At 42.6% G+C, this 26,279-nt stretch overlaps 2 protein-coding genes across 4 annotated transcripts; both read left to right on the forward strand.

Moving 5' to 3' along the window:
* The first annotated feature begins 6,283 nt into the window (after positions 1-6,283).
* On the forward strand, positions 6,284-16,421 carry LOC120760120 (heterochromatin-associated protein MENT-like). 3 transcript variants are annotated; one of them, XM_040080103.1, is made up of 7 exons: positions 6,284-6,456; positions 7,481-7,567; positions 9,180-9,317; positions 11,303-11,420; positions 12,218-12,360; positions 14,795-14,962; positions 15,821-16,421. In XM_040080103.1, the coding sequence occupies exons 1-7, from the start codon at positions 6,289-6,291 to the stop codon at positions 16,220-16,222; spliced, it is 1,224 nt and encodes a 407-aa protein (XP_039936037.1). In that variant the 5' UTR covers positions 6,284-6,288; the 3' UTR covers positions 16,223-16,421. The 3 variants fall into 3 exon arrangements, with proteins under 3 accessions (XP_039936037.1, XP_039936196.1, XP_039936113.1); XM_040080262.1 differs by having other exon boundaries at positions 7,481-7,499; positions 9,199-9,317; XM_040080179.1 differs by lacking the exon at positions 7,481-7,567 and having other exon boundaries at positions 6,284-6,475; positions 9,199-9,317.
* A 692-nt stretch (positions 16,422-17,113) lies between these two features.
* LOC120759695 (serpin B6-like) lies at positions 17,114-26,190 on the forward strand. The gene is made up of 8 exons (XM_040079268.2): positions 17,114-17,262; positions 19,539-19,642; positions 20,024-20,201; positions 21,134-21,271; positions 21,888-22,005; positions 22,227-22,369; positions 23,932-24,099; positions 25,058-26,190. The coding sequence occupies exons 3-8, from the start codon at positions 20,034-20,036 to the stop codon at positions 25,460-25,462; spliced, it is 1,140 nt and encodes a 379-aa protein (XP_039935202.1). The 5' UTR covers positions 17,114-17,262; positions 19,539-19,642; positions 20,024-20,033; the 3' UTR covers positions 25,463-26,190.
* Positions 26,191-26,279: the final 89 nt, after the last annotated feature.

Consider the following 26,279-nt stretch of genomic DNA (forward strand, 5'->3'; position numbering starts at 1 on the left):
AGAGAGGAAAGGGAACCCATGCAGAGGGGTCACCATCTGTAGAGCTCATCTACTGAAAGCAACACTGGAGCTGCTTCATTTGTGCTTCCCTGCATTATTATCATGGTAACAAGCACCTACCTCTCAGGTCAGGCTAACCCTTCCAGAAACAGAGAATTGTCAGGGTAGAAGTGGCCGTTTGAGATCATCAGGTCCCACCCACCATGCAAACAGGCTAAGCTGATGCTGGTTGCACAGGGAAATATCCAGTTGGATTTTGAACACCTGTCTCCACCACTGGAGGATACATAAGCTCTCTTGGCAACCTGTGCCAGTGTTTGATCATCCTCCTAAGTGACCATCTTCATCCTCTCATATCTGGATTGAATTTCATGTTTTCAGCCTGTGCCCATTGCCTCTTGTCATCTGTAGTGGTTTGACACTGGCCAAATGCCAGGCACCCACAAAAGTCACTCACTCACCCTCCCCTGCCACAGCTGGACAGAGGAGAGGAAAAAAAAGAAAAATTGACAAAGGGCTCATGAATTGAGATAAGGACCAAGAGAAAAGACTCCAAGGGTAAAACAGGCTTGGCTTAGAGGTACAAAGTAAATTTCTTACAAACCAAATCAAAGGAGGATAATAGGAAATAAAATAAGCCCTTAAAACACCTTTTCTTCCCTCAACCCCTCCCTCCTTCCCATCACAGTGCAGGGAGACAGGGTTTCACCAGGGTATATTGGTCAGTTCATCACCCAAGGTTTTCTTCTGCTGCTCCAGGAGAGGAGTCCTTCCCCTGCTACACTGTGGGGTCCCTCCCATGAGAGACAGTTCTCTGAGAACTTCTCCAGCATGGGTCCACTCTCACAAGCAGCAGTTCTCCCAAAACTGTTGTGATGTGGGTCATTCTTCCATGGGGTGCAGTCCTCCAAGGACAGGCTGCTCCAGCCTGGAACCAGGGGCCTCCTCTCTCCACTGGGTCTCCCACAGGATCACAGCCTCCTCCAGGCATCCACCCGCTCCAGCATGGGCACCTCCCTCATGGGCTGTGGGTGGATCTCTACATGCCCTGTGGATGCCCACAGGCTGCAGAGGCAGAGCTGCCTCACCATGGTCTCACCACATCCTGCAGAGGAATTTCGGCTCCAGTGCATCTCCAGGAGCACCTCCTCCCCCTCCTTCTGCACTGACCTTGGTGTCTCCATGTGGTTCCCCTCACATGTTCTCACCTCCTCCTCTTCTCTGGTTAGAAAAAAACTGTGTGCACTTTGTTTTGATTTTCTTCTTAAATATGTTATCACGGAGGCTTTACCAACCCCTCTAATTGGCCCAGCTTTGGCCACAGCATGTCCATTTTCCGAACCATCAGGGATTGGCTCTGTTGGACATGGTGGAAGCTTCCAGAAGTTCTCACAGAAGCCACCTCCATGGCCCCTTGCTACCAAAAACCAGGCTACACAAATCTCATGGGAACCTCTGGGAAGAGCCCGCTTTGTTACATCCCATAAGGCATTATGACTGCGTCTCCAGGTAACTGTTTTCAAGAAGCATTGGGTTTGTTCTGTATCATCAGAATTTCCAGCTTCAGGTCCATTAACTCCTCTTTGAAAAGTCACAGTAACTTTGAAAACTAAAGAAAGAAGTACTTACTGGAAACTGATAAAGCAAGCCTCAACGTAAAACATTGTGAGCATGGACTGCTTGTCACTTAGTGATTCCATGCTTGTCAAAACGCAGCATATTAACACGCTTTCAGTTGACCCTGCAATGAAGAATGGGGGGTTTGTGTTCCAGTACCAATCTCAGTTTCATAAAACAATCCCTGGCACCTCTGTGGTAGATGGACTTAATGAAAAGCAGAAATGCTAGACAGAGGTTACACTAATAAAGCCAAGAAAATTTACAGTGTTGGTGTACTGTTAGTATTCAAGACAAGGACATACAAACCCCCACTGCTTTCTAACTGCATTGCAAAGGAATCCATATTTTAAAGGTTTTATTTTGCCACCAGAAACAGGCACAAGAACCCCCCTTTTCACCTGCTATTTTTAGTTCTATCTTTAGAGTTCTGTTGCAACAGATGCGATACTTCGTGTCATTTTCTTCCTAGGGAACATAGCTGAACAGGATTTTTTGCAGAGTAGAAATCCATAATTGGATTTAGCCTAACACTAATTTCAAATTCTGCTGCTTATTACTAGCAATAACTGCAAGAGAATTCATCTTCATCAAATGCCCAAAATACCTACCCAGAATGAATCATTTATGAAGTACAGGTATAGGACTACGGGACTCAATCAATCAGGCAGAAAGATACAACCTCTCTGCTGAGCCAGATAGGAATGAAAGATGGCTTCAAAAAAGACCAAATTTCTTCATCAGTATGCCAGGGAAAAATGACTGGTTTTATTAAAAAAAAGTTTTATGACCATTTGTCAAAGGTCAATCCACTTAAGTCAATAGGTCAGGTGTGATGCAGTGAAACCTTCTTTTTACCATTCTGTCTGCATCAATTCACCACTTGCTCTCACATCTGGCACGGCAAAACCAAGGGCACTTCTTTGGCTAATGTGTTCCCTTCTGTAACTCCAATGTGTCTTAACAGACAGGATCTTGTAGCAGCTGGTTTATACCACAAAGATTGTCTACACAGTTTGGGAGCCCTTTCTTCATTTTCCTGTATTTTTGGCCAATCTTTGTAGCTTGTAGTACCACTAACTGCTTGGGGGCTTTTGTTCAATGAATTTATCTAGAAAACAAACAACAGAAGATTAAGATAAACAGCAGAAACATTTCTTAAGCTCACAAGTAAATATAACAATGCCTAATACATTTCTGAAGCAAGAAAGTAAGATGAACGTTCAAGGCACAAGAATTGCACTTAAAATATATGAAGAAAGTGAGGCACATCTCTCTTGAAACCTTACATGGCCTATGCAGCAGACAGATTTTAAGTGTGTAGAAGCACTAAAATATAATCCTGGTTCAAAACACAAACTTCATACTGATGTTTTTTCCACACAGGTTGTCAGCATGCAGTTAATCTGTTTACTCTGCATGTACCATACTGGTGAGGAAGGACAATTCTTTACTAAGGTTCAATGTAGCAGAAAAGATAGATAATGATCACAAATGAAATTTATCAATATAATTAAATCTGAGTTACACAGATTAAGGTCAGAATTACACTGGTTTAAAGTAAAACGTGTGTACATCTTACATTGCACTTTTGCTGATATCCAGTTTTACACATTCTCCTTTTTCTGCTCCCTACTTTATATGGCAGTTTCAGTAAATGAAATCATTACAAGAAGAGCTCCCAAACACCTTTTCAGCTTTTGGTGGATGATTCAAACTCCCTAAGCCCATCAGAGAGGGATAATAAGCTCAGCACAATGCAGGGCCTGGAGGTATCTAAAGCACCTACACTGACTTTGTTAGGAACAGAAGTCTTTCAAAACAACATCTAACAGTTCAAACGAGCCCAGCATAAACTCTTTTTTCATCACTTATTTTAGGTGACTGTGTAAACACCTTCTGAACTTCCTTTGTGATCCGTTTTCTTTAAAAAAAAAAAGAGCAAAAATTCAAAATATCCTTGTACCAAATAAGGGCTTTATGTGACCTGAGGTTGTCTCGGTTTGAAAAGACAGGTGTCTGCTAAGGAGAGGCAGGCCTCTCCAGGAAATGAGGAATTCAAATCCTTCCCTCCGTGTTATTATAATTTGGAAGATTAAAAAACTTTTCAGTCAGAGCTATGGGGAAAAAGGAATAACAGTCCTTTACTAGTATATATAGCAGGACAGACAAAAAAACCAACAGCAATTATAATAATAGTAGAACAGAACCAAGAACCCCGAGGGCAAACGGTGGAAGCTCCGGCGCTGATGGCTGGAAGCCGGGCGTGGCGGACTGTCCTCCGCAGGCAGGGGGTGTCCTGGGGCAGGCAGAGATGGCAGTGCCGGAGAAGCCGCAGCGGCTGGACCCGGGCTCACCCAAAATCCAGCAGGACAGTGAAGAAACTCCGAATTCCTGGGTGCTCCAACAGATGGTAGAATTCCCAGGGCCAGACTTCTCCGCTACCCATGGACTCCAGGCAGCCACCCGTCTCTGATCCGTGCTTCCCCGAAAAACGAAAGCCGAGCCCTGCGCCACCCCCCACCCCCAGCTCTCTCCGGGAGCTTTTCTCCCTCCCCCAAACTAAGTGATCAGCTTCTTTTTGTCCAGGTTAAGCTCTCGGCATTTAGTCTCCTAGCAACTTGGGTGGGGGGAAAATTCTACAGGGAACTTAACCCTCAACATAGGTCTACAAGTATTTAGATGCTCCCCCTCAAATTTAACCAGAGGATCAATGAGATTAACAGTCTATTTCAATATTCCCCTTTAGCCACAGCTTTGAGATCAGTTTCTATTAATTTCCCCAGCTGGTACAGAGAAAAGGAAGCTGTAAGATTACTTCACCATATCTGTTGGCAATGCAGTATGGTCGAATTATTTTCTGCAATTCCTACTTTTTTGTGGGCCAAACTCCAAAGTTGTAGAGGACACCTGTAGGGAAGTGGAATACTGGTCTTCATATTCCAGGACATACATCCGCTAACAGTGACCTTCAGTTGCGGAGGTCTCTAAGTTCTGAGATCAGGTGATAGAGAGGAGAACTAGGAATAAAGAAGGGAATGTGCACATTTAATACCAGAAGAGGATGTAGACAAAAAAAGGGAGGTGCAAATATTTCTACATTTCCTAAAGTACTCATTGCCCCATCGACTGCCACAGATCCTGACTGAAGACAGATCTTAACTCTTTTCTCTCTCAGGATTTCAGGTAATCAGATACTAGTTTAAAAATAACTAGCTTTTATTTGAAAGCCTTAAAAATTAATTTAAAATTCTTTGGAACGGAGCGGTTAAATTATGGCACAAAAGTCTTTCAGGGGCAGGAAATGCTTATTTTTTTTACTATGAAATGCAGACTTTAGGAAAACACTGTGCCAAAGCACAGTGGACAGAATGCAAACCGGAGTTGGGCAAAACCTGCAGAGCTTGGGAGGACAGAAAGTTTCCTGACCTGTAGGAAGGGTGCCTTAATCACCAGGATGTATCAACAACTCCAGGAACAGCAGTAAGATATGATATTTGAAGGACCTAAAAATGCTTAGGTATGAGCTAGGCTGCATGGCATTCACCTCTGAAGCACTTCTGAGAATGCTTCAAAGATATTGCAGAGCTCTAGGAAGCTTTAAAAACAGAACTTGAGTACCTCAGAGGCTCCAGGCATCTCTGACATTTCATGGGAGCAGCCCGCTTTGAGGACTGCAGTTTTGATTTAGCCACACAAATTGTGGGTGAAGATGGGTTTAAATGTCCAGTTGCTGTTGTTGATCTAATGCTTAAATTTTACTTGATTCCATCTTACACTGACTTTACCAAATGTTTCATTAGTTTTTATGCTGATGAAGACACTGGAGATTTCTGAGTTTGTCCTAACATTTATCAAAGTATTTGATGGACCAAAAAATGCTAATAGGATGCACAGGTTTGCACTGGATCCATGTATGAAAAATCAGCTTAATCCTGGGGTTGTGGTTATTTGTTTTCTTTGGCTTTGTCCTGCAAAAAATCCTGAGGAAAAGAAGCAGAACATGGATGGAAAACATGCAGGATAAACCAGCAGGAAACCAGAGAAAGTTTGTTGTTGGTTAAAAGAGGAACTATTTGGGAGTTTATGTAAGGTAAAATAATTTTCTTGAAAAAGAGAAAGTAGCAAATCCAGCTACTGCTTCCAAATATGGGTTTACCTACACCAATAATATGTAATAATCTGTATCTCTCTAGTAGCCTTCAGGATATATGTAGTGAATCATCTGAATTCAGATTTTTTTCAGCAGAAAATAATAGCACAGGAAGTTCAAACAAAGAAAAAAACCCAAAACAGCATGGTGATAAACTATTCTGTTTCACTCTTTCAGAATTGAAGAAAAACTATGAACATTAGGGAAAGAGCAAATAAGGTTTTGAAACAAGTCTAAACTCCAAAAACATTTTTAGCTAAAATTGTATTCAACTGATGAAAAACAAACCTGGCAAGGACACTGAAACTGATGAGGAAGGAAAAATTAATGCAGATCTTAGAAAGAAACCTACTAGCTGACTGTATACTTGGTCTCTATGCAGTATTTTACCCAGGAATACCTTTAGACTGTATTTGAGAGGTGCAGGCAGTCTCCCACTGGTAGCTTTGTATTTTTTTAAAAGAAGTAAAGAGGCAGTCACCACCTCTCTCTGACACTCATTTGTTTCAGGTGTACTAATGGAATCTCTCTCAGTGTCAACCAACAGCTTCACTCTGGACCTTTACAAAAAGCTGAATGAAACTTCCAAAGGCCAAAATATTTTCTTTTCTCCTTGGAGTATTGCAACTGCTCTTGCCATGGTCCACCTCGGTGCAAAAGGTGACACCGCAACCCAGATGGCTGAGGTAAGCTCTGAAATTAGCTGTGTACCACCTTACAGGGGGTTCCTACCTCAACTGTTATTCTGCCTATGGAGAACAGCAAGGAACAACCTGGAAGGACAGTGATCTGCAATGCTGACAGCATGAGCGGGGCTCTTTTCTGTACCAACACTATGGCAGGTCACTTCACCTTTATTTCCAAGATCTCTGCTCTCCATCAACCCTACATTTATCTTACATTTACAGTTCACAGAGCATTGCAAGTGGTCTGCCAAGGAGAAGTTATTGACATTAGAGGCTACTGCCGGTCTTGCTTGGAACTCTATGTTCCATTTTAACTGTCCTCTGAAGAGAATAATTAACCTAACAGAGCTCAAATAGTAATGAGGAGACACCTTTATTAAAAAAAAAAATAAAAATTTGGAGCTAAGATATGCTAGGGAAAGGAGATATGGATAATATCACTACTTCTAGACCTCAGCTGCTTCTGGCTTCAGTATTTCTGCTTTGTCATACTACACACAGAAGTTAGCAAGATCTGAACGTTTGACTGCTCAGAAGAGGCACAAATCTTTGTTTGTGACATAGTTTGTCCATAAAAATGGTAATTCTTCCATGAATAATGGAGATATGTGAGTATTGAAAATATCAGAGTCACAGAACATATCAAGTTGTAAGGGATCCATGAGGATCACCGAGTCCAACTCCGGGCCCTGCTCAGGACACAAGAGTCACACCCTGTGCCTGAGAGTCTTGTCCAAACACTTGAACTCTGTCAGGTTTGGCACTGTGGCCACCTCCTTGGGGAGCCTGTTCCAGTCACAACACTGATCTATATTAAGCAGTCCATGTGGCTGAAATCTATATAGCAATGATACAGCCACAGATACTTAATCAAGAGTAGGGTCTTGTCCTCAGTAACTTCAACAGACTATCATTGGGCATGGCTGGTGAATTACCATAGAAAACTAAGATACTTACAACCCTTGGGCATATTAATCTCAAATAAACAAGGTGTCTTTATGAACATTTATCATTATCATCACAGGTTCTTCATTTTAACCAGAGTGCAAGAGAAGAAGGTTCATCTGAGACAAGAAAGCCTTCTCCAGCGAGACCAAAGAAAAGAAAGATGGTATGTATTACAATAAAAGACTCCAAGATAAAAACCTCTGGGAATGGGATAGTCCAATGCAACTTCTGCTGTAGGCTTTTAACATCTGCTTGTTTTCAGTCTATTATCTACTGTCTCAGCTCAGTAAGAGCTATATACAAAAAAGTGAACAGCAGGTAATATGACTGTAAAACTTATGAATTCAGTATTTCAAAAGCAGAACTGAGACACTAACAGCATTTTGATTGGCCATAATACTGTCTCACTTGTTTTTAGCTCAGCTGTGGAAATATTAAAAAATCACTGGTCCTAATATGCTTTGAACAGTTCCATTTCTTATCACCTTCAAGTTTTGTTGTTGTTGTTGTTTTTGGTTTTGTTTTGTTTTCTGTTGTGATAAACAACTACTGCATTCACACCTGACTCTAGCCCTACCCAATAAAGTCCCTTGCTCCTTTTGTACACACAGATACATCAGGTAGACAAAATTCCCCTTTAAGGTAATGTGTGTAGACTCACCCTTGCTCATCAGCTCCCCAGGGACTTGCCAGTAGGAGAAACTGCCCAGATGTTTTTCAATAAATGAACTCCCTAATCACTGAAAAGTATTAAACTCAAACAAGCCATTTTTTTTCAGCATAGAAACAAGGACAGAACTGAAAGAAACTAAATTAGACTAACTGCAAATAAAAAGGGCAAGGGAAATACATCATTCTCCCCCTTGATGGTGTGAGATGGTTCTTCAAGATGAATCACTGCACAGAACTCACTGACTTCATAAATTGTAGCAAAGTCTGTCTAATCTTTTCCTCCAGGTATTTCCCCCTATTGCATCTTTGTTCTGTTCCCATCCCATTGAAAAACTCAGCCTCTGCTACCATGTGTCCTCTGGCTACCAAATTCTTTCCTGTCCTTCCTGGCAGCCCACATCTCAGCGTGAGTGAGAAAAGAATTGCAGTAAGGAATGACAGACAAGTCACCCTGAGTCAGTGGCAGAGATTCTCGGTGTCTCATGAGCTGGGCACCGCACATGATGTGGGGGAGGATGCTGCATCCAGGCAGCGGGTGGGGAGCAGCTGACAGGTAGCAGCTCATTCCTCCATTTACAAAGCAACAGCTGGCAACAGCTGGTGAGCAACCTCATCCTCCCTAAAACCATCAACACTGACATCCAGAACAAGCTCTCTCCAAAATCCAAACAGCAACAGAACAGACCCATGTGAAATATAAAATTTGAATAGTTGATAAGTCCATGCCCTGACATTAGTTTCTGCGAGGGTAGAACAGCTTCTCAAAAGCTGCCAGGCTGCATTGATGGACCCTTGTGAAACTGAAAGGTCTTGTGAAATTGAAAATCAGGCTTGAAAATGACAAAAATGAAGAGACTCAGCTTTCTTGGAGCAGCATCAGATGATGCCCCCAAAAGCCTACAAAGCACAAAGCAGAAATTAATTGCTCTACACGTAGAAATCCATTTATCTAGTTATACACAATGCTGTAAACATGCAACATAATAAAAAAATATTTTCATTCCCTGAAACTCTGTTTTAATTAAAACAACATGAACAATTTAAATAAACATAGCAGGTGCAATTGAAAAAAAAATCCATATTAATTGGTGTCTCTTTCCAAGGATCCTGAGCATGAGGGAGCAGAAAACATCCATTCTGGCTTCAAAAAGCTCCTGTCTGACATCAATAAACGCAGAAGCACTTACTTGCTGAAGAGTGCAAACCGATTGTATGAGGAAAAGACCTACCCATTATTGCCTGTGAGTTGAACATCTTTACTTGGGAATATGTTGACATACTGATTATCAATAGAGATGATTAAAAAAAAAAAAATTCCAAACAATAGCACTGGGGCTTGAGTGAGAACATGGGGACAGCCATAGAGGGCCAATCTTGGACAGGCAAGAGGCCCATCTGTTTTCAGAAGCAGGCGATAGTTTGGCAAGTGCATGAGAAAACTCTGTAGTGTTTCTTCCCCAGAATCTGCTGTGGCCACCAACTGATCTGCAGCTCAGGGACTTCTTGAACCAGAGGGCATGTCTACTTAAGAGACCCTGATGAGCTGTTGTTTCAGGACTTTGCACGCTTGTCTTTTGAATCTACTTCAGCCCTCAGCACCAGGATTTCCACAGCTGAGCTATACATTGCAGGAAGCCCCTGTGCTTTTTGAGCTGCTGCCCGTTGGCATCACTGTTGGTTCATTTCTGTTCTGAAGGACATTTCTCCACATCTCTGGTCACCCTCATCCCCTGCGTCTATATCTTTTATACTGTAGCATTTCTGAGACTGGGGAGGCCACAGCTGCATTGCAAACTCAGTGGACACACTATAGTATTATAAAGTACCATTATAGAACTTTCTCTTTTTTTGCCTACTCTTTTTTTCATAGTTCTTAAATTTTTATTTGCATTTTTGGCCATGATTAGGAGGATTTTTTCATGCACCTGTTCATTACAGTTTCAATACCTCATTCCTAAACCATAACAATAATTTCCTATATCTTATGCTTTACTGGATCACCTATAATTATGTGGTGTGTGTATATGTGTGTGTGTGTATATGTGTGTGTGTGTATGTAAATGTAAACATCTAGGCTTCGGTTTTATAGAAAAAGATACTGTAGCACAGATGCCAGTATACATATCCCTGGTACTCTAGCAGTAACAACCCTTCATTGTGAATGTTTTCTCCTCCTATTCTTGCTTTCCAGCCTTTTAAACAAATGAGACCTATTTCTGTAGTCCCATAGACGCTCAGCCTTTGGTGACAAGTCCTACAAAACACGTTTCGGTAATCCAAAAAGACTGTAATGGCACAGCCCTTTTGCCCATATGCTTCCTAACACCTTCAGACAACTCAAAAAGATTTGTGATTCTGGATTTCCTATTACAAAATTTTGTTGACACTCCTCCAATAAGTCATGTTAACCCACACACCCACTATGCTCCTTCTATTAATTTGCCCAACACCGACTCATGAGTTTGTAATTATCTGTGTCTCTGAAATCCTTCTAAAACTGATGTTGCATTAATCATCTTCCAGGTCCTTGGAAGGGGGTTTTAAATGAGATTACTGTTCTTTGATTTTGGAGTTTGTTTGGTTTCCTAAGTAATCCGTAATTTGTCCTTCTGAATGTGTATTGCTCATTTTCTCCATAACCTCATGTACATTTGCTTTACAGATAATCAAGGGAATTTCCTGCTGGGAATATCCATGAATGATTTCACAGCAGACAGCAATGCAAATGTTAATTCCGCTTTTCTGTCATGACTTTATTCTATCATAACATTCCTTTTATTTTCCTCACAAGTTTTTGACAGGTTCCTCATCTCTGAAGCAAATTAAAAGCCTTTGTTCAACTTTATATGAGACTGTTCTTCCATCTTGTACTGAACACTTCTTCATAAAGCAGGAAAAAAAAGTATTTAAATTATATAAAAATATCATTTTGAGAAATAAAAAAAGTAAAGGTTTCATAGATATTTCAAAATTAAATATTTCTACCTTTGATTTCAAACACAAAAATCTGAAGTATTGGTTTCCTTGAGACTGAAGTTTGGTCTGTCCTTACTTAATATTTAGAATAGAAAGTATCAGACGTTATTATAAATGTTACTGCATATAAACCAAATTTTCTTAAATTATGTATTAGCAGATTGTATAATCTGTTAAACTTACTATTACTAACATTTTTATGACTCAAGTTTAACTGAGTAAGCACACATTCTTTAATCCTATCTTTCAGAAGTTCTTACAACTCACTACAAGCTATTACAATGCAAAGCCACAAGCTGTAAACTTTAAGAGAGCTGCAGAACAAGTCAGAGCACAGATCAATTCATGGGTAGAAAATAAAACTGAGGGTAAGTATAATTCTGATGGCTTTTTTCTTGTCTAACTTTTAAGTATTTTGTGTTTCCACATTTATTGCTCTTGCAGCCAAGCATCCATAAAAGGTGGAAACTCAGGGCAGAGGGGTGATGAGCAAAGTACAGCTAAAGAGTCTGAAGAGTGCCTCTCTCCAGCTTAACTGCTGCTCCTTACAAGGCCCTTCCCTCAATCCTTTATGCTGTAGCCTCCTCTGAATCATTGTTGTTTGAAGGGTAGATACTGTGTGGCTACACAATGATTAATGAGGGTTTTACTTCTGCATTCTTCAGCTGCTTGCAAGCAACTTCACAGAGCATTCAAGCTATTCTGCTTTACCCACCTTCCAATGCCATTTGCTACCAAAACTCCAATAAATATAATTTTAAAATAAACCAAACCAAACCAACAAACAAACAAACAACAAGAAAACACCACCCAACCCCCCCCAGAGAATTCATAGAACGGTTTAGGTTGGTAGGAACCTTAAGGATCATCTCGCTCCAACCCCCCTGCCATGGACAGGGACATCTTCCACTAGACCAGGTTGCTCAAAACCCCATTCAACCTGGCCTTGAACACTTCCAGGGATGGGGCATCTACAACTTCCTCGGCAATGGATACAGACATACTTCAAAGGTCATTTTTTACCACATGTACAACATAAATATGTACAGTAAAAAAACCTCCCAAATGCAATAATTTTTGAAAGAGAGGTAGGCACAGACAGGGAACAATTAAAATTGGCAAGTTATGCAGTCATACTGGAATAACAGTCTCTTTGGTTTTGAAGGGAAAATACAGAGTCTGCTGCCTGCGGGATCTCTCCATTCTCGCACTGTGTTGGTCTTAGTAAATGCCATTTACTTCAAAGGAAAGTGGGAAAAGAAATTTCTGGAGCAAAATACTTCTGAGATGCCCTTCAGAATAAGCAAGGTAAATTCCTTTTCAATATGCCTGTTGTCCTATCTCAATATGTCTTTTACTGAGGAGAAAATACTTCACCTGTATTTCATATGCCACTGCAACACTAATTATAGCTGAGAAAGTGGTACAAACTCAGGGAGAATACCAGCTGTGAAAATAACTCAGCATTGTCTTATTTATGCATGTACATGAAAACTGGATTTTTAGTTTATAACTCGGTATCAAAATACTTGGGAATAGTTAAAGTTAATTTAGAAAAAAGTAAGCTAAGCAGGTTAGGGAAAGTAGCTTAAGGATAAGAAGAAATTTCTCTAAGTACCATTTTCAGATGGGACCAGGTTGCTTTTGAGAGCAATGTTTACACACGCAGAGCTCACTTCTGCCCTTGAACCCTGAGATCGTGGGATCTTATCCAGCTGTTCCTCCCACATGCATCCTGGGTGCTGCACCAAACCTCACAGGGAATTTTCATGGGGTTTGTCATTTTAGCTGAGTTGTGTGAGGGTGATCTATTCAGATGATCTATTCATTGAGCTAACAGTATTTAAATGATCATGCACTGACAATTCCCAGTAGCTGACTGCACACATATTTTTGGACTGTATCAAAAGTAAGCAAAACTATTTGTCAATGGAAACAAACATTTTGTTTGACATAGATTAAGGGTGCAAATACCTTTTGTATTGCCACGCATTGCCAGACAATGTGAAGCAATTGATGTGACTGTCTACCCAAAACCTACTACGCTATGTATGCAATTTTAGGATCCATCACAGCAGTTGGTTGTGGTGGGTAACCTTGGCCAGCCACCAGGTGCCCACCAAGACTCCCTATTACTGCCTATTCTCAGGACAGGGGGAGAAAAATAGGATGAAAAGGTCATGGGTCAGGGAAAGAACAGGGAAAGCATTTATCACTCGCCATCATGGGAAGAACGGGCTCAACATCAAGAAATTAATTTATTGCCAACTCTCAGAGTAAGTTAGTGAGAAGTGAACCAAACATAAAGTGCCTCCCCCCTACCCCACCCTTCCTCCCAGGCCCAACTTCACTTGTGACTCACCTGTGCCCCAAAGCAGTGCAGAGGACTGGGCATGGGCTAATGCAGTCAGCTCATCGCATATTGTCTCTACATCTCCCTCCTCCTCCATACAGTTTTCCTCTGCTCAAATGTGGGGTCCTATCCATGGGAAAAGGTCCTTCACATCCAATGTGCATCCTTCCCACGGTGTGCATTTTTTCAAGAACTGCTCCAGTGTGAGTCCACTGCGGGGTCACAGGTGATGCCAGAAAACCTGCTCTTAGAGGGCTGCTCTCCAGAGCATCACAGGTCCTGCCAGGAGCCTGCTCCAGCATGGGTTCTCCATGGGTTATAGGGTGGATATTTGCACCACCATTGTTTTCACCGTGGGCTGCAGGGGAATCTCAGCTCCAGAGCCTGAAGTACCTTCTGCCCTTCCTTTGTCACCCTGGTTTTTCTGAGTTTTTTAAAGCCTTCTACTTGTTCATAAGATGGAGTCAGTTTCTTTAGTTTTGTCATAATATTAGGAGCGGTTTTAACTTTTTTCACAAATGGGAAACATAAACAAACATTTTGTTTTTCATTCCCTGTCCTTTGTTTACATATCTCTAGCCTAAAAGTAGTTGTAACTGACAGCTGGTCTGGCCAATGGGGTTAAAGGTAGTAACCCCAGAAGCCAATCCACAACCAGACCCACAAATGTATAAAAATGTAAGAAATAAACAGGCTGGGGCTCTTGGCCCTGCTCTCTCTCTCTGAGGAGCAACTCTGCCCTGCAAATCTCTTGTCTCCGTGTGATTGCTTTGCGTGCCGAGATCACACTCCTTCCTTGCTGACCTAGGTGTCCTCAGGGCAGTTTCTTCCACATCATCACACTTGGCTCTCCCAGCTGCTTTTGTGCAGCAGTTTTTACCCTTTCTTAAATATGTAATCACAGAGGTGCTACCAAGGTCACTGACTGGCTCAGATTTGGACAGCAGCAAGTCCATCTTGGAGCCCGCTGAAACCCGCTCTGCCTGACAGAGGCACCTTCTGATGTCTCCTCACAGAAGCCATCCCTGCAGCTTCCCCATTACCACACAAACCAAATACATTAGTGCCAGAGAGGGTTTAATTCACAGGGTGAATAGCAAGACCTGCAAAGAGAGTTACTTGATAATCCAAGCTAACTCCTTTATTTTAAATTTAGAAATACATTACATGAGATTCAGTTAGTAGGTATTTAGTGTGTGTGTTTATGCTAATTTTTTATAAAGATCTCAGTGATGTTGAAAGGGGTTGTATGTGATCCTGTCTAAAGAAAAAGGTCCTGGGTATCCAGATGCTGCTGAATCTTGTACTTGTTTTCATTTCAATGAAGCAACTAAATTTTATCATCCTTTTAATGTATTAGATAATTTTTTTATCTGATTTTTTTTCCAGACCAAGACTAAACCAGTACAGATGATGTTTTTGAAAGATAAATTTTTCACACTCCATGAAACCACCATGAAAATCAGAATAATTGAGCTGCCATATGTGGAAAATGAACTCAGCATGTTCATTCTTCTACCTGATGACATCAGTGATAACACTACTGGCCTGGAGCTGGTAAGGCTGACCTACTGTTGCATCACATACACTATGAAAAGTAACAGAAACAGATGAAAAAAGCGAGGAAGAACAAGCTTCAAAATCACAGTAGAATAGCTCTGATGTAATCATATTTTGTTTCAGAAACTGCAACACCATGATTTTTAGTTTATGATTCAGGACATATGATGACATTGCAAACATGGTACATCTAAACCTATGTCCAGACAACTATCTTGGACTATTTTGTATCCTCTTTCCTATTGCCAGTATAGCATAGGGTCACCTCTGAATCACCATGCCCTAGAGTTATGAGGGCTGTATAAATTCATTTTTAAATGTAATTTTCCGTCTGGATTTCCAGCTGATAGTTTGCAGTGAGGTTTCTCAAACGAGGTGCTGACAACCCTGACCCAGAAGGTGTCAACGGCAAATCATGACCATGCCAGGATCAGTTTCAGCTTCAAAACAGAGCAGGGCAAATATTTTTATTTGTATATCAGTTCCCATGGATCCTGTTTATTTATCACTACTCAGAGAAAATTTATCCATATGCACACACATCAAGCACCTATTGTTATTGTTTTAAGTAATACATTGCAAAATGAACAAAGTTCTTCACACCAGAGAAAAGAATGATAAACTACTCTGAGGCTTGAGGCCTAAATCTCGCCACCTTTAAGAAAATAAATAGGAGTATAAGTAACTCAGCACTTTGTAGGATCATGCCCTCTAAATGTGATGCATGTTCCATCTGTAGTCACTGCAGATAGCTGGGTCTTGTTTTACATGTTCTTGATGAGCCTTAAGACACTGCTCTGTGCATGTCTTGTATCTGTCCTTTGCATTCCATATGTCTTCTTCCTCAACTTGTAGGTGGAAAGAGAGATGACGTATGAGAAATTGGCTGAATGGACCAAATCAACCAATATGATGAAAGCTGAAGTGGATCTGTACCTGCCCAAGTTGAAGGTGGAAGAGAATTATGATCTTCAATCCCCTCTGAGGAGCATGGGGATACGAAATGCTTTTGATCCAGCTCAGGCTGACTTCACAGGGATGTCAGTGAAGAAGGATCTTTTCATCTCACAAGTTATTCACAAAGCTTTTGTGGAGGTCAATGAAGAAGGTACTGAGGCAGCAGCTGCCACAGGTGTCTTGACGATGAGATCAAGAGTCCCAACAATGACTTTCAAAGCTGACCACCCTTTTCTTTTCTTCATCAGACACAACAAATCACAAACCATCCTCTTCTTCGGCAGGCTTTGCTCACCCTAGTCAGTGAGTCCTTGCCCTGCAGAGCAGGAGACGCTTGCTAGCACACAGGCAAACCCCCAAACCTGAAGCTCTCTGCCACCAGGGGGAGCAGAACTTGAACCCCTTCTTCATCAGACCACACACCCTGGTGCCTGAGGCACAGCTCCTCCAGCGTCTCCTTCCTGAGCGGAAGGGACAGCCACGGCAGTGCCACGGGGAGTGTGCAATGCCTCCACCCACAGAGCAATCCTGGCTGTCATTTGGATCAGGCCATCATAGGTAGCTCTGTCCTCACCACTATAAGCTATGGCATTTCTACCTCTCCCACTCACGGCACTGTGCACGAATATATTTTGCCAAAGGCTTTCTTCACACCCTCACGATGAGGCTGCTTATCCTGGTGCAGTCCTAGCATGTACTCCCAGCTCAGACCCAGCTCCTACTTTTTAAGCCCTACACTAAGCCCTTGTGTTGTTACTGGAGGCAGATCCTCCCAACCTTCACCCTGTGGCCGTCCCCTTGCTTTCTTTCCACATCTCAGCTGCAAATGTCCATTAGCTCCCAATAACCCTCATGTTAATCCACAAATTCCTTTTAATAAAAAAAAAAAAAAAAAATTTCTTTTTTTTTAATACACCCCTATTAGGGCTATTTGCCCCACTCAGACCCTCAGGAACGAGAGGAAGGGTTAAGCCCGTACGGTGTCTGGCTATAGCAACAGCTCAATTTTGCTCAAAGCAATCCTAGCTTCAGAAATAAGTAATAGTAATTAATAACTCCTCATGGAGCGGAGGTGTTTTCTGACAGAGCTGCCACGAGAGGGAGGCAGAGGTGGAGGAACACGGGCAGTGGCCGGCGGAGCTGCAAGGGGAGGGGACAGGCCTCCGCCAGGACCCACTGAGGCCGCGGGGGGGGGGGGCGCCATTTTACCATTTTACCGGGTGGGGCTGAGGCGCCTGCCCGTTCCCGGAGGGCAAGAGGGCAAGGGTGAAGCGCCTCCGCCTCTGGCTAGATCCCGGGAGGGGCCGGGCTCCCTTCCTCTCCCTCTGCTCGGCTGCGGGGTGAGTGCGGCGGCCGCGTTGCTCTTGCTGCTGCTGCGTTGGCCTCAAGGTTTCCTACTGGAGAAGCCTGTGCCTGTGACTTTTAGGGTTTTCTTGGTTTGCGTGGTGATTTTTTTTTTTTTTTTTTTTTTTAAATAAGTGGAGCTGAGTGGCGTTGCTTTTTTTCCTTCCCTCTTTCGTGACGTTCCCTAAACACCGCCGCTTCTTGGCAGCTGGAGCCCCGGCGGTGCGGCTGGAGCGCTTCGTGTGGGAAGGCCGGGCGCACCGCGGGGATGCGGGGCCGGCCCCGCTGCTGCCCGGCTCCTGACCCCCGTGCCTCCGCAAGGGCGGGGAGGGGCAGGGAGGAGTCTGACACTGTCCCAGCAACCTGAGGCACGGAAAGCCAAAGGTTTGGCGTTCCCTGGAAGCGAAGAGCTCTTCTTCCGCCCCGCCCCGGGCTTGGCCCCGCTGTGGACGTTTCAACCCCGCAACCCCGCGGTGCTCCCGGCGCTCCCACGAGAAGCGCTCCAGCCGCACCGCCGGGGCTCCAGCTGCCCGGAAGCGGCGGTGTTTAGGGCACGACCCAGGGAGAGCTGCGGTGCCAAGGGCCACCCCCAGGAGCTGTCCGCGGTCTCCCCCTGCAAGTGTTTTAACATCTCTCCCAACTCTCAAAATCCTAAATGAAGCCTTTTCCCTCAAGGAAGCCTGCTTTGATGGAGCGGGTGGGAAAAGGGGTTTCTGTGCTACAGACAGAACTTTGTCTATGGAGATGGACCCAGGCTGGTGCTCGCTGCCCTGAGTTCCCTTTGGGGGCTGAGTTTGAAAGAGTCAGCTGGAGTCTCCTCTAATGTAGCTGACACGACATAGGGAAGTGTCATTGCTGGACGCTGATCCACGTCGTATTTTTGGTGGGAAGTATCTCTTGGGCCGCAGGCTGGAGGAGAGCTGCACTCTGCTGTGGTTTCCCCATGGTGAGGCCCTGCAGTGGTTGTCTGCTGACTGATCTACATGCAGCCTTTCAGTCCAAAAAAGCTGCTCTGAAGCATAGGTGTCGACTGCTGAGAATGTACGCTTCAAATTCAGAGTGGTAGGAACACAAAAGCTCTGCACAAGTGTCTCACTGCTGACCTGCAGAGCACGGGGAGAGTAGAGTGAGGAATGAGTTGCTGTCAGCAAACCTTTTGGCCACTGAGGGCTTTGGAGCAGTTTACAATTGACAAATAGGTACTTGTATCATGAGGTTTTTTGTTCAGTAAAGTGTGGTCATTGTGTATTGTCTCCGAAACTGTGGATTCCAAATTGTGTATTGTCTCTGACGAGAAGGGTGTCTGTAGTTATGTTGCTACTCCTGAGCTGGGCAGAGAAAGCGTAGTTGACTGTGCAGATGTAACTCCCACCCTTGTGTCCCAGTTGTTGAGTATTATTTATGACTGGGCTAAATGCCCCTGATTTTCAGGCAGGCAAATAGTGTAAGTTCCATAATTTTGTCTGTAAATTCTTACCTGTCCGTGGAAGCCCTACACCTTCTAGAAAATAACTACCTGCTGGTGTCACTATTCCTGTGTGTTTTGACCCGGAGGTCAAAGAAACTGCTAACAATCAGCAGATACTGGGAGTGTAGGAAAAATCTGGTCTTCATTGTAACCAATGTGAATGTCATGTGTCTCCTCTTTTATTGCTGTGCAGTGCATAAATTACTCATTCAAATACAATTGGAGGATTGTTTCTATCTAAGCATGCTTGTTTTTTGGTTGAATTTTTTTTAAGTTATGGGAGAACAGAAATAGGATAAAATTGCTGCTGTTTATAGTAAAGCTGCTAGCAAGGAATTTTCTTGGGTGGATAAATATGCATGTGGAAATGCTCTTTTCAACTCACTGTCTAAGACAGTGAATCAGTAAGACGAATTAGGTGGTGGTTTTGTATTTGGTAGCAACATGCCAACACTAGGCCCTGCCTAAAGGGAAGAACAAAACCCAGAGACAGTAAAACAATCAGCATTTATCTTATGATGACTTATGATACTTGTCTGTGGTTAATTCAGTGTTCGAGTACTTATTGCTCATTGAATAGGTGTGGTGTTTTTAATCTCAGATTCACTACCTATAGCAGATGTATATAGAGTATGACAGGCACTGAGTTTATGATTGCGTGCGTTGCCATGTTGCAAGCAATAAAATGGAACTAAAATGAACTTTGATTTTTTTTTTTCTTTGTAATACAGCAGGAAATTGCAGTCACCTGTCATGCTGGTGACATAAATTTTTTTCTTTCCTTCTATTATCTTGTAACCCAAGTCCTCCTACCGACTTCTCCCAGCCCGGCTGGCAGGTTTAAAACCCAGTGTGCACGCGTAGAGGCAAGCTGCAGCTACCACTGAAGGTCTGTTGACTTAGAGAAGGTAAGAGTTGGTAATTCTGCTCTTCTGATGTGTAACTTTGTCTCTGGTGGTCCAATAAAGGCAAATTATTTTCTGTGTGAAGTCAAGAGAGACTTCTTTCAGCTAGCCCTGAACAAAATGCTGGTGTGCATGATCTCCTCAAAAGATGTCCCACTGTGTAGGTGTGGGATTGAAATCCAGTAGCAGACTCTAAATCGCTGAAATAATTCTCATGTGTAATATGGGATCTCAGGTGCTTGTGGCACCAAATCAGTCTCCAGTGAGCTGATAATTTTCCAACCTTTGCTTCCTAGTTTACACTGGGAATTTTAAAAGGGAGAAACAACTGCTTTGTATTCAAATAAATTTGCTCCATTTTTTTTCCTGTGTTTTATGTCCCAGGCTCGGAAGTATGGAGAGCCTCTGTGCAGCAAACACCACTTTTGCTGTGGAGCTGTTAAGAAAGCTGTGTGAGAGGAACAGAGGGCAGAATGTGTTCTTTTCACCATTTAGTATTTCTTCTGCTTTGTCTATGGTTCTGCTGGGTTCAAGAGGTAGCACTGAAGCCCAAATAAGCAAGGTAGGTCAAAATAAACTTGGATTGCATTTGGTTTGATCATATGAGCAAGAGATGTGTCTTACAGACTGTGACATGGACTTGTGCTGTGAGAGAGCAGAGCTCTTCCTCTGGTGTGTGTGTAAACAGAATCAATTTTCATTGTATTTTAAGGGGGAGATTCCTTCATTAAGAAATTAAGAGTTTACTGGGTTTAGTTTGTGCGGCTTTTTGTAGTTTTTGAGACAAAACTTCCTTAATATGTAATTGAGAGGTATGGGGATTTTTGTTTGCGTGGTTTTTATTTATTTTTTTGTGTGGGTTTGTTTGTTTTGTCTTTGGTTTTTTTTTGTTTGTTTAGTTGGCTTGATTAATCTCTAGCTAAATAAAATATCATCTTCTGCTTCCTTGTTTAGGCTTAATATGAGACAGTATATGTTTTCAAAATGTAGCCAAGCACATAAAAAAAGAAAACCACAGGGACTGAATGTGAAACTGTTAGCTTACACATCTTTGTTTTAAACTTGCTCTGATAACACATAGTACTTGCCATGTGTTTTACACATGACCTGACAATATTAAGTGCAGAATCAGACATTTTGGTTGTGATGGTTGGCTCTTTTGCAAAGTGGGAGAGGAGTCAAAACCCGCCCATTTTTTGTTTGTTTTTTTTGTTTTGTTTTACATTTATTATTAACATAATTTTCTCAAAAACTTATGTTGTTGCCATAGATGGAGATACTCAAAATCTGTCTGGACACAGCCCTGGACTATGGGCTGTAGATGTCCCTGCTTGGGCAGGGCTTTGGAGCAGATTGTCCCCACAGGTCCCTTCCCACCTGAGCCATTCTGTGACCTGTAGCTCTTGCCTTGAAGGAAGGGAAATCAGGACTTGCGATTATGCTACTCCAGAACTTATTACTTGTACAAGCACTGGAGTTGTTGTCTTTGTGCAGGTGCTTTCTCTGAAGAATGCCCAGGATGCTCACAATGGGTATCAGTCCCTTCTCTCTGAAATTAATGATCCAAACACCAGATACATCCTGAGAACTGCAAACCGGCTCTATGGAGAAAAGACCTTTGAGTTTCTTGCAGTAAGTAGCCATTAAATTTGTTATGATTCTTAGTATAATGTACTTGCTACCTCTTTCCTCTGGAGGTTCAAGGCAGGCTATGGGATTTGCCTTCTGAATATTTGTGCTGAGAACCAGGAATGCAATTAGTTCCAAGAGAACCCGATGTCTGAACTTGGTGGAGGATCTACTTTTACATAACCCATGATCTGAATATGGCAAAGCAGGGTAAAATCCATCAGTCTCTACATTGAGGATTCTGTGATCTACACATATGTTTGGCTGTGGGACAAATGGTTCATAAATCTTTTAGCTAAAGTCTGAGAAACAAACTTACAAAATATATGTGATGTCCCTGAAACATAAAATAAATACAAGAAAAAAATTAGCCACATTATTGTCAATGAAATTATGTAGAAGTTTGTAGTAGAGTGCATAAGCCATTTGATTTAATAACAATTCCTAGTTTGGAGAAGTGGTATAAATCCTAGGAGGAACTTGTCAGCCAGAACTTCAGTGGCCCTATATGAAGATGGGGAAGGAAAGCAGGAATATTTCCTTGGGGAATGTAAGGATCAGCTGTGTCTGAATGAGAGTAAATCTCTTGCTGAAAGTCTGTTGTGAATGTCCGTGTTAGTCTTTCATAGAGTCGAGTCAGAAATCCTACCATGCTGGCCTGGAGCAGATGGATTTCCTTCATGCTGCGGAGGATTCCAGGAAACAAATCAATGGCTGGGTAGAGGAAAGGACTGAAGGTGAGTGCTTTGCCAAGTGCCCAGTTGTGTTTAATGGCAGCCATGGTTTGGGTAAGCACCTGTGTTAGGATGTAGGATTGTGACTTCAAACAAATCAAATGCTGAGCTATTGCTGTGTCTGGTCCATAATTCTCTCCTCTATTGTGTATTAAATGCAGAGTAGATACCATCTTGGATAATAACTATGAAATAATGTGGTTTTTTTCTTTTGTATCATAAAGGTAAAATTCAGAACCTGTTGGCAGAGGGGATTCTCAATTCCCTGACCAGACTTGTGTTGGTGAATGCCATCTATTTCAAAGGCAACTGGGAAGAGCAGTTCAACAAACAGAGTACCAGAGAATCCCCTTTCCAAATCAATAAGGTATGATGTGCTCAAATGCTGACAATACATTGTTTGGTGGATGTTGTCTGAAATGACCACCTTTAAGAAGAAATTAAATCTTTCAAGCAGGGTTGCCTTGGGTAGGCTCCTTATGCCCTCTCCCTTTCACAGGAAGACTCTCTTTGCTGATTTTCTCTGAACTTTCACATCATTATTAGGACCTTTCATAAAGCACAAAGACAGGTGTGAAAGCTTGTGAATTTGAGTCTTCTTCAGTCTGAGCTTCCCTGCTGCATATCTGCCCCTGAGCCATTCCAAAAGAAATGGAAACAAATCTCCTTTGGAGAACTCTGTGCTCTGCAGTCTTGTTTTTAGGAGTAGATCAGTGCTCTTGAGGAAGACTTGGGCACTGGCATGGGCAGGCTGTGGCTGCCCCTCAGGATCCCCTGCAGCTCTGGGTTGGCCCCCAGGAGTCATTAGCAAGAGCTGGTAATGTGCCTCTCTTAACACACCTGCTTGAAGGAACCATTGTGGAAAACTGAAGCCCTCAAGTCTCTCCCCCTAGTGGAGAAATAAATCCAAGAACACTTTTAAGTGCCATTTGCACTTTTGAATAAGGAAGTGTTTCTGCTCACCCCATGCTCTGTACAAGAGCACTTTAGAGACTACCAGACTTGCTCGGTTCCTGACATCTTGTCCTCAGTGAACAATTGGAAGACTGAGGTGTAAGCTGAAATCTTAAGCTAGTTAATTTACATCCTATTCAGTAACAAATAGTTAACTCTGACATCCCAGGTACCTTTCCAATATCCTGTGAAATTATTTCTGTGACGCTTGCACTTCTTATGACTAACTGCATGATTTTCTATTGCTGTATGGCTTTTCTTTTGCTTATCGATCCTTTTTATGTGTCACTGCTGCTGCAAAAGAATTTCTGCCATATTCTCTCTGGGCACTATTCCAATGGGCATTACTTCAATAACACAAAGCTACTTGTATGACAATCTCATGAAGGGAAGGGAGAAGGCAATGAAACTGAGGAGAGGGAAAATAATGATGTAAACATTAGTAGCTAATGCTCCTTGTGGAATTGAAATAAGCTAACAGAGAATGAAAAGGAGAATAAAATCTCTCCCCTTATTACTAACCTTATGACTTTTAAGAATTCAAAATAATACTCTTAAATTTCTTGATAGTTTTAGTTTATACATTTTAAAATATTTTAAGTCTTCTTATCATGCTTGGAACCACAGGGACTAAAAATACATATATAGAAATGACTTACTCATTTATAGTGAAGAACATTGCCCTGCTTATTACTAGCTCACTTTAGTGTTTGTCACTAGTTCTTAAGTGAACAAAAGGGTAAGGAGATGTATTTGCCTTAAAGGAATCTTCACAGAAATTTCTACATTACTAATTAAAAATTAAATATCGGGATTTTTAGTTATTTACAAGGGATGGGGTGCTGTCTGTGCTCTGTGGTGTGTGATCAATTCTCTTTGGTCAAATCCTAAAAGGCCCTGAGTAACTTGCTGCCTGCTTTGTAGTTCTGAGCTCTGCTGGTCTCAAACTAACTGTTGGCATCTCTTCCTTTCTAGAATGAATCCAGACCTGTGCAGATGATGTTCAAAGAGGCAAATTTTAACATGACCTACATTGGAGACTTCCAGACCAAAATCCTGGAGCTCCCCTATGTGGGTAATGAACTGAGCATGATCATCCTGCTCCCTGATGCAATCCAGGATGAATCCACTGGCTTGGAAAGAGTAAGTTGTTGAGCTAAGTGCAAAGAGATCCTGAATGCTTCCAGGGAAGAAAGTCTGATATTGCACAGAGAGCTGCAGTTCAGTCCCAGAGCAATTGTGCCTCTGGTGCTCAAGGCCATCAGAAATGTCCCTCTGCTCCCTGTGCCCAAAGGGACTGCCCCTGCTATGTCCTTGCTGCTCAGGCTGTGTGCTGCTCCCTTAGGCAGAGGCTGTGGAAGAGGAGCTGGCCCTGCTGAGGAGCAGAGGTCAGCTTGTGGTGTGATGAGTGGCACAGTATGGTGATGCTGGCATGTGGAGGGGGGGATTTTTGGATGGGCTCTTTGGAAGTCCTGTGGCTTGTCATCCAGATCTGTGCTGAGCAGCTGGCAGTGGTGTGTGGCTCAGTGCTGGAGAGAGGGCTCACAGGAAAGGGCAGGATCTCTTTTGTGATGAGGGTAGGACACAGGTTTGTGCTCTTTGGCACTCTGGACAAGGAGTTCATTACTAAGGTTTCTAAGACTCACTGCAAAGGGCCTTTGTGAGCACACTGTTTTCATGATGCTGCTGACTGACCTGGAGGATGAACCTTTGGTAAAGTGATAGAAGAACTGGGTTTGGTCTTTGAATCCTTGTTAGCTGTTCTTGGGTGCCTTTCTTTCCCAAAAGTTAAAATAAAAACCCCCCAAAAAACCCCAAAAAACCCAAACGAACAATTTAACATGTTCGGTTGAAGTAAACTTTACATGGAGGGGAATGATCCCAATTGTACCTACCAAAAAAGCACTTGGTAATGATCTTGGTGAGGGCAGTATTCGGAAGTGACTGGTATAATTTGAGTTTTGGCTTGAGACACACTAACAAGGGGAAAAAAGATGTGTCTTTTGCACTATGTAAACAAACTCCAAAATCAGTTGATTTTGCTTATGTAACACTGACTCAATCCTCATTGTAATTAACTAAATTTGGAATTTTTCTTCAGCTGGAAAGCGAACTTACATATGAGAAGCTAATAGATTGGATCAATCCTGAAATGATGGACTCTACAAAGGTGAAGGTGTCTTTACCCAGATTTAAACTGGAAGAAAATTATGATCTGAAACCCCTTCTAAGCAGCATGGGAATGCCTGATGCATTTGACTCGGGGAAGGCAGACTTCTCAGGAATCTCATCTGGCAATGAGTTGGTGCTGTCTGAGGTGGTTCACAAGTCTTTTGTGGAAGTCAATGAAGAAGGCACTGAAGCAGCTGCTGCCACAGCTGCAGTGATGATGATGCGCTGTTCAATGAGAGTTCCGGAATTCACTGCTGACCATCCCTTCCTCTTCTTCATCCGGCACAACAAAACTTCCAGCATTCTGTTCTGTGGCCGTTTTTGCCATCCCTAAGGAGGAGATGTCTTGGCAGTATAGGTGCCATCACACAATAAATTTACATTTCCCTACATCGTAGCAACTCCTTTTGCATTAATTGTCTCTTTCAGCTGTGCCTGAACCCTCTTCAGTAGTCTTGCTCTGAGGCTTGGCATGAATAACAGAGCTGCTTAGACAAACACAGCACCTGCCATGTCCAACCCCCTCCTTGCCTGGGAGCAGAAGTCTCCAGGTTCTTGGTCACACATTTGTAGCTGCCCTCCCCTTTTACCTTCCAGTCTCATCCATTTAGTGCCTTGATCCATTTCAGCCGGGAGCTGAAAGGAGTTTTTGGCAGCCTGTTCCAGCTATTGCTGAGCATCCTGCATAGATGTGGGTATTTGATGCTAAGAAGTGGAGCAGCATATAGGCAAGAATGGGAATGAAAGTATGCTTTTATAGCAGATGTCCCCGTGAGGTATTTGTGGAGTGAGTGTCTTTCTTTCACCACCACCAGGACAGCTGGGTTTATTGCCTGCCACCTGGTTCTGATCCTTTAACAAAGAATGTAACAAAAGGGCACATGGTGTCTATGCAATGTTTGAATGACAAAGCCTTGATTTTAACTTTGTTTTGCTACTGTTCTATGTTTATGCTATTAATATTGTCTTAGTTGCCGTAGTTTACCTGTATCAATAGCTTTCCTTCCATTGGGATGTGTTTTGTGGCTCCTGTTCCTGGAATAATAAAGGAAGTGCAAGCGCTGCACGGGTGTTTTTCTCCTTTTCAGTGCTGAATTATGCACATCTTGTTCAGTCTGTGGCAGGAGGAGAGGAGTTCTGGCAGCGGGTTG

This window comes from Hirundo rustica, chromosome 1 (genome assembly GCF_015227805.2).
Source record: "Hirundo rustica isolate bHirRus1 chromosome 1, bHirRus1.pri.v3, whole genome shotgun sequence".
NCBI classification, from domain to species: domain Eukaryota; kingdom Metazoa; phylum Chordata; class Aves; order Passeriformes; family Hirundinidae; genus Hirundo; species Hirundo rustica.